Source organism: Triticum aestivum, chromosome 5D (assembly GCF_018294505.1).
Source record: "Triticum aestivum cultivar Chinese Spring chromosome 5D, IWGSC CS RefSeq v2.1, whole genome shotgun sequence".
Lineage (NCBI taxonomy): Eukaryota > Viridiplantae > Streptophyta > Magnoliopsida > Poales > Poaceae > Triticum > Triticum aestivum.
This window is the reverse complement of record NC_057808.1, coordinates 325925143-325937618: the sequence shown is the minus strand read 5'-3', so window position 1 is coordinate 325937618 and position 12476 is coordinate 325925143. Positions and strand designations below refer to the sequence as shown.

General features: G+C 42.8%; 1 protein-coding gene across 1 annotated transcript; it reads right to left on the bottom strand.

The window, feature by feature from the left end:
- Positions 1-3050: 3050 nt before the first annotated feature.
- LOC123121495 (phospholipid:diacylglycerol acyltransferase 1) lies at positions 3051-10040 on the bottom strand. Its single transcript, XM_044541494.1, has 6 exons — positions 9242-10040; positions 7165-7387; positions 6780-7063; positions 5181-5508; positions 3999-4264; positions 3051-3817 (listed from the first exon to the last, which is right to left on the bottom strand). The coding sequence occupies exons 1-6, from the start codon at positions 9730-9732 to the stop codon at positions 3334-3336; spliced, it is 2076 nt and encodes a 691-aa protein (XP_044397429.1). The 5' UTR covers positions 9733-10040; the 3' UTR covers positions 3051-3333.
- Between the last annotated feature and the right edge of the window lie 2436 nt (positions 10041-12476).

Here is a 12476-nt window from a genome sequence, read left to right as displayed (position 1 = left end):
GTGGTCTATGTATTCACACATGTATTACGATTTCCGGATAACACAATTATAGCATGAACAATAGACAATTATCATGAACAAGGAAATATAATAATAACCATTTTATTATTGCCTCTAGGGCATATTTCCAACACTTCCATGCCCTACTCTTCATCGTTGAAGCCCGGAACTCGTTGGGTGCCGATGGACGTCAGATCGATCGATGATGGATCCGTCTTGGGACAAACCGGCGACATCCAGCACGACATGGTTGCGGCGTCCGAACTAGTGCACCGTACGGGGTGTCGGAGAATGCGATTCCGCCTCACCGACGTCCACCACGGCGAGCGCTGCCGTCGCGTCCCGCGCTCGCTGTCGTGCATGACGGGCACGATGCGCCATGTTTGCGTCAGACGATGCCCACGGTGCGTCCATGGTCTCGGCGCGTCAACGGAGGGGTTGCGCGTCCGCACCGCGTTTGGACGCCAGACGGACCGCATCGCCTCCGATGACGCGGCGACGGCTGCCCTAGCGCCGGATCCATGCACCATTTGGGCGGACGTAATGGATTTCCGACGGAAGGAGTCCGAGCACTATCGTGCACGGGCCTCCTCCCAGGCACGGCGGAGCGCAAGCCAGACGGTCTTCTCCTCCTCGGGGCAGTGTGGGATGAGCCCGGGGTCAACGGATCTGGAGGTGAAGGACTCGGATCCAATGCCCGCCATGCCGGAGACGACCGAATGACGCCGGAGATGAGCTTGAGTGGCGGAGGGGAGGGGAGTGAAGTGGTTAGGGTTTGGTCCGGCGAGCAGATGGGGAGGAATATATGCGGGGTCGGGTGGCCAGCGTGGGTCGGGTCCGATGTGGCGGGTGTGCCTAGGCGCCCCCATATTTGAGCTGGATATGAGGGGTGTCGGTCAGCCCGAGCGTTTGAGGGTCATTTGAGGTGTCCGTCTGGGTCAAAATTATGTGACACGAAAGTGACAGGGCAGCCCACCCGGGCGTATGAGGCGGGCTTGAGGCGCCCGGGTTTAGATGCTCTTAGAGATTTTAATATGGACTACATACGAATGTATATAATCATATTTTAAAATATAGATTCACTCATTTTGTTCCGTATATAGTCCATACTCGAATCTCTAAACAGACTTATATTTAGAAATGGAGGAAGTAGTTTCGTATTTTATATATTATTGCAAATATAAATAGTTTTCTCTATAAACTTGGTCAAAGTTCGAAAAGGTTTAACTTTTAAGAAAATACGTACTCACTAATTATGGAACGGAGGAAGTATTGAACTGGCGTTGGCTCGTCGTTGTTTTTGCATGAATGCTCTCAGGTACGTCAGGTCTGAGCTAGATTGAATGGTTCGTTTGCTGCAGCCCTCCCTCTCCCCCTGCGGGCGAGCGAAAGGCCTTGTACGCTTTTCTCCATTTTCTAATCCTGAAGAAGTAGTTATATAGAACCTGGCAAATTCTGCTTTTTAGGTTTTTTGCACATGACAACTATGTTAGCTATAACATAGCAAAATTATGTGTGTGTTTTAGGTTTCACACATTGTCGGTGTAATAGCATGGCAAATTCGGTGTGTTTCAATCTACTTACACGTGGCAACTTTTGCACGGCACCACGGTAATTCTCTAGTTGTGTCATGGCAAATCTTTATCTAGAGCATGGGAAATTTCTGAAGACATGTGTGCCAATTTCTCCGTTGTAGCATGTAATTCTCCATGTTATATCATGGCAATTCTTCTCTTTGCAAGATTGCAAATCATGGGCATTTGTGGCAATTTTCATGTTCGGTTGGAAATTTCTCCCCTTTGCAACATGATGGGCATTTGTGCCAACTTTCTCGTGATGTAGGATGTCAATTCTTTTTTTTTGTACCATAGCAACCCTCTTCTTCCCGCATGGCAATTACTCAAGAGGTAGCACGACAATTATTCTATATTGCAGCATGGAAATTCTTGCACACATGGCAACATGGAAATTTTTGCTGATACTATTGACATAGCATGGCAATTTCTCTTTGATAGCATGGCAAAAAAAGTTGTTGAGGAGGGGGAAAGGGGTGAGGGGTATGAAGGGGAGGGCCCTTCGAGCATTCGCTTGGAAGGGAGGGAACTCATGGACATTCGTTTGCTCGTTTGATGCTACTGGGGGAACAACTGTTCGCTCTAGCCACCATCTAGGGGGGTGTATGCCAGCTATTGGCTTCCATTGTCAAATGTCGTTGAGCATGACAATGGATAAGTACTTTTCCTTCCCTTAAAGTTCAACAACCCAAATCATAGTTCGATTCATTCGCAGCTTTTGGACTAGACCAATGGTTTGTGGTGGTGTGGCGGCGGCGGATGCGACACAATCCTCGAGACTGCATTTCCTCTAGGGGAAACACATGATTTAACCTTCTGGCTAGGTTAGGCAACGCCAATGTCCACACATCGTTTTCCTTGTTGAAGATGTTGGGTCGAAATTCCATTTCAATGGTGATAGCCCTAGGTTTGACCAGCCAACATTAGCATGTGAGCGATGATCCCATCTTGAAGGTGTTGTTGTGCAGTCACATCCTTTGTTAGGTCACATGTCACTTGGTTGCCTCAGTTATTTTCTTTCCTTTCTGTATGCCAATTTGTTGGGTATCAATATTTGGTACTATTTTAATTATATCATTGCCATATTTATCAGGATGCATATACCGGGAGGCTTTGCCTTTTTTCGAAAAAAGGAACCGCACAAAATCTGCCTTGATCAACAAATGAATATTGCAACTAATGAAAATAGAAACAAATTGCACAACATTTCTCCTTATGGTGGAATTGAACTAGAGAATCAAATGTGTTTTCCATATAAACTTCCGGCAATTGAATCACATTATCTTAACAAAGATTATATAATTTCAGATAATATAGGAGGGTTGCCCTTCATATAGCCATAGCCCTACCAGAGTGGAGTAGAAGAGAATAAATGTAAGAAGAATTAATCATATCTTAGTCAATTGGGTTTCAAAAAGAAAAAGGTCATGCCTTGATGAACAAATGGATGTTATAGTCGACAAACATGTACAGTAATGAATTGCAAAATATTTCTCATCATCACAAAGGAACCTACAGAAGTATAACAAATGAATGTTACAAGTGATGAAGATGCAAATGAATTGCACAATATTTATCATCATAACAAAGGAACCTACAAAAGTATCACAGCTTCCATCTATACATTTTAATATACACCGCGGTTTCACAATAACGCCAGTGTCAGAGCGAAAACCATTACATTATCAAATCAAAATTAATAGGATTCGACCAGAGTAAAATCTGCTTCGTCACCACGAATCACATGATTTCCTACTAACTACAATTTCAGCTTTATCTTCTCGGACCATTTGAATATATCAGAATACACCTGATCACCACCAATTTCCTCACCGGTTGCCCCAGCAGCAATCCTGATAATATCCTCCATTAAAGCAAAGTTCCCCATAATATCAACGTGGGCACCACTCTGTGTGCCCCTTCCTTCAAGGAGATTCGAGGGTGGAGAATGATTATACTCTCTCACGTAAGTCTTGCTGCCAGAAGGGTTGAAGCGAGTTTTTCCACGCCATGCTTTGGCACACATATACCCTGAACTAAGAACTGGAACAGTCTCATCACCATTCGACATGTAAACACCACCTTTCAAGCAGCTATTCTCATCCCCACCCTCAGCTGAGGCATCTATCTGAAAGGGTATATAGCACTCTGCCTGTGGGGATAATTTATAGACATATGCTCTTTCGGTAGGAATGCCTACTCCATACATCGAAAATATTTCCATTTTAGGCGCATTTGGTAGTCTGCAAATGAAAAGGATGTAAGATAGCATTCATAAACCAACAAAAATAATACACAATATTTGCAGGCTTTTGTATGCATGATCGCCATGCAGCAGATTTTTTTTACAGAACATGCTTTCTTGAAAAAAAAACTAATGTAGGTAACTGAATTAAAATGAGAATGCAGGCAAAAGGTTCTTACTTTGTCTCCAAGGGGTTTGACCAATACTTGTAGTGGCCATATTTTGGATCATCCAAGTTATCAGCAATTCCATATGAAAAATGAACACTACCACGCTGCATCATCCTTGGAGCAACAAAGTTAAAAAGATCTATGATAGAGCCTGCGGTGAAAGCTTTGTAGTCTGAAACTGCCTTTATTCCACCCCACCCTAATTCCTGATACTCTGTCCAGACATCCCGGCATGATGTATTCGAATGGGCAAGATTATTACCTTTGACAGCATCCTGAAATGACGATAATAAGTTTTTTCGGTGCTCACAGCTCAATTTCCAGATAACTACACGTTCCAACTAAATATATCACTCTATCTTGCATCAAGAGTACACCACAAGGTGCTCACAGCTCACCTTGAAGAAAATAACTCATTCTACATACAGTCATATAATACTAGCAAGACAGGTAAATATATCACACTATCTTATATAAAAAAGCAAATCAAGAGCTTCATGTGGTGAACTGGAAGGCTTAAACTGGAGCAAATTCTTAGACAAACAGTTACTTCTTCAGGAATCAGGACTGAACCAGCTAGAATTTAAGCCAACAATGTAGATCATAATGCAATACAAAATGATGAGCGTTGCATACGAGTTTCGCTGAAACAATGAACGAGGTACAGTTTGAGCCAACAATGTTCGATTATAAATGTGATATAAAATTATCATTGTCAAATAAAAGAGTTCCACTGCCAGAATTGATGGAGTTTAACAAAATAACAGTGCAACTAACAAACTGAATACATGTCAGATCAAAGATTTCTGGAATAAGAATAATGCTAATTATTAAAGGCACTGACAAGTACTCCCTCAGTTCAAAAATAAGTGAAGTCTTAGAATTGTCCTAAGTTAAACTTCATTAAGTTTGACTGAGTATATATAAAAATATATCAACATCTACAAAACCAAATGTACTGAACTAGATTCTTTATGAAATATATTTTCCTATTATATATATTTAAATTGCAGATCTTTGCAGATAACTTAGAAAAGTTTGTCTTAGAAATATCCTAGAACTTCAATTATTTTCAAACGGAGGGAGTAGTTAAAGACAATACCACAGACCTAGGAAAACAGTGATTTGCATGTATGATGGTCGTAAGTAAATAGAAGCTGGTATGCTTATGTTATGCTTCTGAATACTCACACGGAATTCTATCTGCTCAATATTTGAAGCCGGAGCTTCCGCTACATCTTTTCCAAAAGATACCATTCTTCCAAAGTTCACAGGCTCTGGATTAACTTCGACAGGTTCCCCATGAACATCCTTAGAAACCTCTGAATCATTGGTCTTCCGCTTCTTGGATTTACACTCAAAACCATCTTCTGGAGACCAATCCAAACCTCCCCAAATAGTCTCACCACCTTTAGGGAGCATTGACATTGTTGAATCCCATGTACGGGTCATTCGCATCAAGTGGCGCAAGGTCTGAAGTCCAAGAAAATCAGAGTCCAGCATTTCTGGTGCAATAGCTCTGTACATGAATGACATAATATTTAGGCCTTATACCACCCACGGTAAATTTCTGTTAATCAAATAAGGAAAAGAATGGCAGGATACTATACCACCCACGGCAACAAATTTATGTTTCAAGTGAACCAGTAAGGTATATACTCAAAACAGTAACCATTTACAGTTCTAAAACTGAACAACGGCCATGCTAATACTTTACATGGTCCATCCATCAAAGTAGATTAATCCAGCAAGGTTACATAAGCTTGGAACTTGTATCTTGTTTGCAACAAAACACCTTATGCATGATAGTGTTGTGTGACTAACAAACGACCATTAGATGTGCGATGATAGGAGATTCATACTTGGGATCATGGACTGGCGTAACAATGAACAACATAATAACAATGAACAACATAATACAACCTATACTTTGGTATTAGTACGGTTGTAAAGAACATGGTAAGGATTCTGCAAATACAAAACCATCTTAACAGATGAATGGCACCACTAACAGAGAAATGCCTAGACATGTGCCGCATGATTACTTTAATTACTTAGAACAATTGATAAGGATACAAACAGAACACAGAATTGCTTAGACTGCTTACAACTATAACATGGGTGCAATCATCAGTTTAGACGCTATCAACTACCCAGCCTCAAAACAACTGAAACGACCAATACCAGCAGGTACTTCTCCATTGTGAAAAATAAGTCAGAACAATCATGTTTACTTGAAATTCACCTCAAAAGGTATCAAAACGGGAACCACTGTTATCAGATACTCCCTCCGTCCCAAAATAAGTGACTCAGCATTGTACTAACTTTGTCCTAAAGTTAGTACAAAGTTGAGTCACTTATTTTGGGACGGAGGGAGTAGTACATAATGATTTTATGTAATGCAACTTCAAACTTCTAAACTAGACCAAGTACTTCCGGCCACATGGTCCTTATCACAGAACACAGGTTAATCACTATGGTCATATCATACTATAGGTGTAACCATGCAGTCATGAATTCAACAATGACTTACAATCATTTATTACCATAGTTACAAATTAGCTATGCGCAAGTAAGACGTGAGAATAAAAGTATAGAGCTAGATGACTTGATGTCCTTGCCACTACAGGTTAAAGCACGCACAGTATCCTGTGGGCAACGTACAAGCATAATTCAGAATGTGCGTGGGCGTGGGCATGGGTGTGTGTTGAATTGTAATTCTATAACAAATAACATGATTTCAGTAGGCACATTAAACATCAGCTACCAAACTTTTATAACTTGAATTACCTAGCCACAGCAACATCTTTGGCTTCAGATGAGAAAAGCCCAGCAACAGCCTTTGGAACTCCTAAGAAAGGCCCACCAATGTTTGCTACAGCTTTGATGTGCTTTGCACACCAATCAGGACCACCACCACCACCCATGGGAGAAGGTGCTTCTACCCACTTCATAAAATGAAGAAAATAGAGAACTCCCATGGAATGTGGGATCACCACCGCCCTATTTCCACCATTAGTCGCTACCAAGAGCTCAATGTTACTCTTTATTCTGCTCAATGTTTGATCACGGGTCTGCAGATGGCAATTTAAATTAGAAACATGACAGAGCATCATATATCAGTAGCATTCACATAACGAAGAAAATATAGCTAATGATGCAATCTATGTCATACCTCAGTGTTCTGGAATGATAACCTCCAATCATAAGCAGCCATGTACATGTTCTTTTCTTCATATCCAATCCGAGCTAAATTGGCAATCAGGACTGCCCAAACAAAATAGCCAGGGACAAAATAGTCAGCTGCGACAAGGCCTGTGACCGGCCTAACTCTTATTCCTGGTTTATCTAATCCAGTTTCGTTGTCCAATGACATATGTTCAATCCAGCATAAAGGCCTGAAAAATGTTTCAAGAGGATGAAAGAGATTGCAAGCAGAAGCAGGTCAGTGCACAACTGTACCCAAAAGAATGCTCTAGCAAAATGAAGGAGACTAGTACAATAACCAACTTAGAGTATATGATAAGTAAGCTTTGATGACTGCAGGCAAAACATAAAGAGCACCTATTCTAGGCAAAAGCTCCTTCAGTAGAAAGAGTTGGAAAAAATAAACAATAAACTAAAAATCAAAAAGTAACAAACTCTGTAACATGTAACCTTAGCAGTAGTGACTGTAATACAGCATCAAATGAAGTATAACTCTCGGGTCAATCCATGTTACAGCGGGCAGTATAGCATCTAGCTTTGCATGGATATTTCAGTTTCAAGACTGAAGCTATGTCATAAGAGATTTAGACTCTGCTTCTATTTGTAAAATATCAACTTCATTCTTGGTAACAGGGTTCAGGATATTAAATTTGTTCAGACTGTAACATTTTAATGCAGGTATTTACAACAAAGTAAATACAATGCCATATACCATGTAACAGCTAATCCCACAAGAGATTGCTACAGTGCTGAACTTTTAATGTCATATATAGCACGATACACAAGCCCCTGAATGAGATTTCTAATTTCCCAAGGGAATGCAGGAATCGAAATTGAACGAAGAAACGAAACACTAAAAGACTACATTAATTAGTTTTCTAGCACATAAGTTTTAGGATTCAAATTAGGCTTTTCTCTAAACAAGATATTTTACTGTAGAATCTGAAGTTTTGCAAACAAGCAGAGCACCAAGATTACCACCCCTGCCAAAATGTGACTGTAAATAAAGGCAGTTACTTCAATGCAAAGTGAGTCATCTACTTTTCCTACATAGGGATAGCTCAACAACACAAGGCTTAGAAGGAATAGCCGGTATGCTGTTCAGGGATCACGTTATTACACTCACCAGAAAGTAGGCAACATCGACCTTTCCAGAAAAGCAGTATTTGAATAACAAATAATGAAACAGTCGGATATAAATATCTACTCCAAAAGGCATCCCATGACTACATCAAAAGCTTTATTTAACGCAAATTATAATTTCTTCTAAAGGACCTGAACACACATAATCTAGATTTCTCTTGTACAAGAATTTCCCTATATCAACATCCCCTCATAGCCAGTGGGGGACACAATGTTGCCTAGTTTTACAACATGTGCACTCCATGCAGCTCTCAAAGTCACATCTTGCCCACTCAAATCCTGCTCCCATGCTAGTAACAAAAACCAGCATTTCAAGGCAGCTGAAAGTGATTGTCACACCCAACATTTCATATAAATATACCAAGTACTTACACAATTAAACAGTACAAAACTAGCTTAAGAAACACAAATAAAGTTCAAATTACCAAGAATACTAATCCCTGCACCGTAACAAAACAACCATTGAGAAAGTAATAAAAACCATCCAAAATTGGAACCAACTTTCTATTGAGCACCTAAGTCCCAGTTCTTGACTGAGCACCTCGGCATTGAGGGATCATAGAGCCTGACCCAGATTTCAGAATATCTGGGACGAACCTCTAGTCCTACAGCTCAGATACGTTAATAAGATATAAAATAAATCTACGGAAAGGGCGTTAGAGAACACGAGGGAATGACAGCCTATGGAATCAGACTACTGTCCTGAAGTCCTAACTCTGCCAAAACAATTCCCAAAAGCTCGACAAACAACAAAGCAAGCCAAAAAGAATAACATGGGACTGATTCTATTAAAGGATCCTAGCGTCGATTACTAAAGCAGCCCTAATAACGATCAAACAAAGTAGAGACTTAACGGACACGCGACGGATGCGAATGCAACACCTAACAGGTAAGAAAGCGACCTCTTGTACACGTCGCCGAATGTGCCGCCCCAGAGGCGCTTCCGGAAGAGCCCCTCGGCGCAGTGGTGGCCCTCCCAGAGCTCGAGCCCTCCGGTGACGATCCCCGGCACGAAGATGACGGGGTGCTTGGCGTGCAGCCCCTCCTTCTGCAGCTTGACCCCGGGCGGGTCCGGGAGCGGGCCCGTGATGGCCTCCGTGACGTACTGCGGGAAGGAGGCCGGCATGGCGTTGTAGAGGAAGAGCAGCAGCCACCAGGAGGAGCAGACGCAGCCCACGAGCCAGCAGCAGCTGTCCACGCACGACCACTTGCCCTTGGCCCGCCTCCCGGCCTCCTTGGACGGCGGCGCGGAGGCGGAGGAGGACGGCTGCTCCTGCGCCAGCTTCTTCCCCTTGTCCTTGTCCTTGTCGTCGTGGTCGGAGCCATTGCTGTCGTCGCCCGGCGAGGGCGGCGGCGGCGACTGCTGCTGCCTCCGCCTCCGTAGGAGCGACATGGCGCGCGCGGGCGGGCGAATGGGATCGGTGGGCGGTGCGGGGCGGGGCGGGGCTACCTGCGCGGGCGCACTCGCATCGCCGGCGGTGGCCGGGAGGGGGCCTGGCCCGCGAAACCCTAAGCCGGCGGCGGGGCCCAAGGAGGCGGAGGGGGCGAGGTCGGGAGGGGCGGGGCGGCCTCGCGGGGCTAGCGTTTGTGAGGTCGGGAGAGGGAGGAGGCTCGAGGCCGTAGGCGACCGTCGCGCCGCACCGGAGCGATCCCTGCGCCCGATGTACGTGCGCCGAGCTGGCCACGAGTGCCTGCTGACGTGGGCCCGGCGGCACGGGACGGGTCTGTGGTTCGTGAAGACGCGGTGCGGGTGAGGTGAGGTGGTGGGGGCGGAGTTCGCCTGCCTCTATTGATTGGAACATGTGCGGGGCCCACGGGTGGCGGTCAAGGACGGGGACGGTGAAGTGGGGCCAGCGTAGCTTTGCACAAATGATAATGGCGAACCAACCATAGCAGAACCTCGCCAAAACGTGATCTTTCTGGGGTTTTTTTTTACAGTAAAACGTAATCTTTCGGTTGGCACGGTTTTTCTTTTTTCCGTTTACATTCAAGGTGCAGAGCACGATCCATTCTCATGTAATAATGGGCTTGAAATAATTTAAATTCCTCTGAATATATTCAAGTTCAAGTATCTATTTTTGATAAATATTACTAGTTGCAAATTTTAAGGTTTGGCCTCGTCTTGTCTAGAACGGTGGCTTTAACAAGACGCGAGGGACATCTGGACAGCATGAAGAAAAGCTTTTACTGGAGATGTTACATTTAAGTTTTTCTAAAGCTAGCACGTTATCAATTGGCATGTCCAATCATCCACTGGCTTGTGTTCTTCTTGTAAATATTTCTATCGTCCTTAAAATCCCATGCACCTTGCTTTGCTAATGATCCTAGCAAGATCGTCCTTCTTCTGCCATGATGGTTGCCCTTCTCTGTGTTGGCGGTAAATAGAATGGTTGTACGATTCTATGTTCACTCGGTGACATCTCATTGCCCTTGTCGCTCCCCTGGCACGCCTATTCTTCTGTCATAATGGTCATCCTTCTCTCTGTTGGCATTCTTTCGTCATAATGGGCGTCCTTCCCTTCGTTGGCGGTAAATCGAATGGTTGTATGATTCCATGTTCATTAGGTGACATCTCATTGCCCTTGCCATTCCCCTAGCACGCCTACCCCAAGGAACCTATCATTATGGTGCAATTAGGTGGCGAGCAACCACGCCATGCACCATGACGATTTCAGATTGTGTTATGAGTGCTGATTATGGTACATGACCGCGACTGAAACTCCCGTCATGAGACGTCGTCGCATTTCAGCATGCATGCATCATTCGTTTGTTCTATATGGATAGTCAGTTTCAACACGTATGTCGGTCATCCAACAACATCCATATGCCCTCGTATGCATTTTTGTTCCTCGACGGCAATAGCAAAGACAATGATTTCATGTCCTAGCATGTGCAGTCCCACTCGAACATCATGCTCCTGCAGACCCGCATCTACATAGTGGTGGGGAATGGGCACCGGATCAAGTAGATGGCCTTCACAATGTGCTTGTATCGTGTCAACCTTAACATCCGGAGTATAACACATACTTTGTTAAAATTCTTTAAATAGAAACCCGTCCTCGTTCTACATATCCGGCTGGAGTTTGGTTTATTTTTCTTTGAGTCAATTACACCACTGATGCCATAACTTGGCATGAAAAGTCAGTTTAATGCTAAAACTTGTGGTGTGCATTGAAATGGTGCAAATTATGTTTCTATACAAACAAGGTCCTGCTTAGGCGCGCCAACATGGCAACTGGACGGCAAAAAGGGTGTGTGGCCTGCTATTTTGCAGAAAAAAAACTCAAATGTTTTTCTCATGAAAAAGCCCCTGCCACGGCCACAAGGGTCCACTTGTCAGTGCCGCAAAATAATTAAAAAATAGCTGCCGCAGGGATGAACACTTTTATATACTACATGAATATTTTGCAAAACTGTGAACATTTTAAAACTTATAAAAGTATTTGTTAAAATATATGAAAAATAAACACTTTCTTAAAGCATGAAAAGTTTTATATATTACACTAATATATTTTTTAAACTTTGAACAATTTTAAACTTAAGCATTTATTGAATATATGTTTTATTCTATATGCGAATTATTACATGAAAAAATTGGTAATTTTTAATTTAATTACATGGTTAAATGTTAAATTAATACGGGTTATTTTACAATGTAATTTATTTATTTATATGTACATTATTTATAATGGAGGATTACTAATTACATACATTATACAAATTTATAAAAAACAGTGCAAAATAGGCTGTAGGGACTGTATCCAACTTAGAGTTAAAAGAATATATAGTTGCGGTATCTGATTATAACGTGAAAAGCTATTGTGATCAGGTGGTTGCCTGAGCGCAGCTTTTTTCAATTATTTCTGTCACGCTGACGAGTGGATCCTTGCGTCCGCGGCAGGTGCTTTTTTGTGAGAAAAAGATTCTGAGGTTTTATTGCAAAATAGCATGCACACGTCCTCTTTATCGCCTAGACACTAACAGTGGGTCCTGTGCCATGTTGGCGTGGCTAATCAGCATCGTATTCGTATAGAAACATAATTTACACCGTATATGCACGTTAAAACCAAGTTACGGCATCAATTTAATGTATGCTGCAAGTTTTAGCACTAAACCGACTTTTCGCGTAAAATTGTG

What these genes read in the sequence shown, in the direction of transcription:
- LOC123121495 (XM_044541494.1), bottom strand. Translation starts at nt 9,732, where the DNA reads ATGTCGCTCCTACGGAGGCGGAGGCAGCAGCAGTCGCCGCCGCCGCCC. An exon ending in TATCATTCCAGAACACTGAG is followed by an intron (nt 7,064 to 7,164) that starts GTATGACATAGA and finishes TGCCATCTGCAG; the next exon opens with ACCCGTGATCAAACATTGAG. An exon ending in AAAGATGTTGCTGTGGCTAG is followed by an intron (nt 5,509 to 6,779) that starts GTAATTCAAGTT and finishes ATTCATGTACAG; the next exon opens with AGCTATTGCACCAGAAATGC.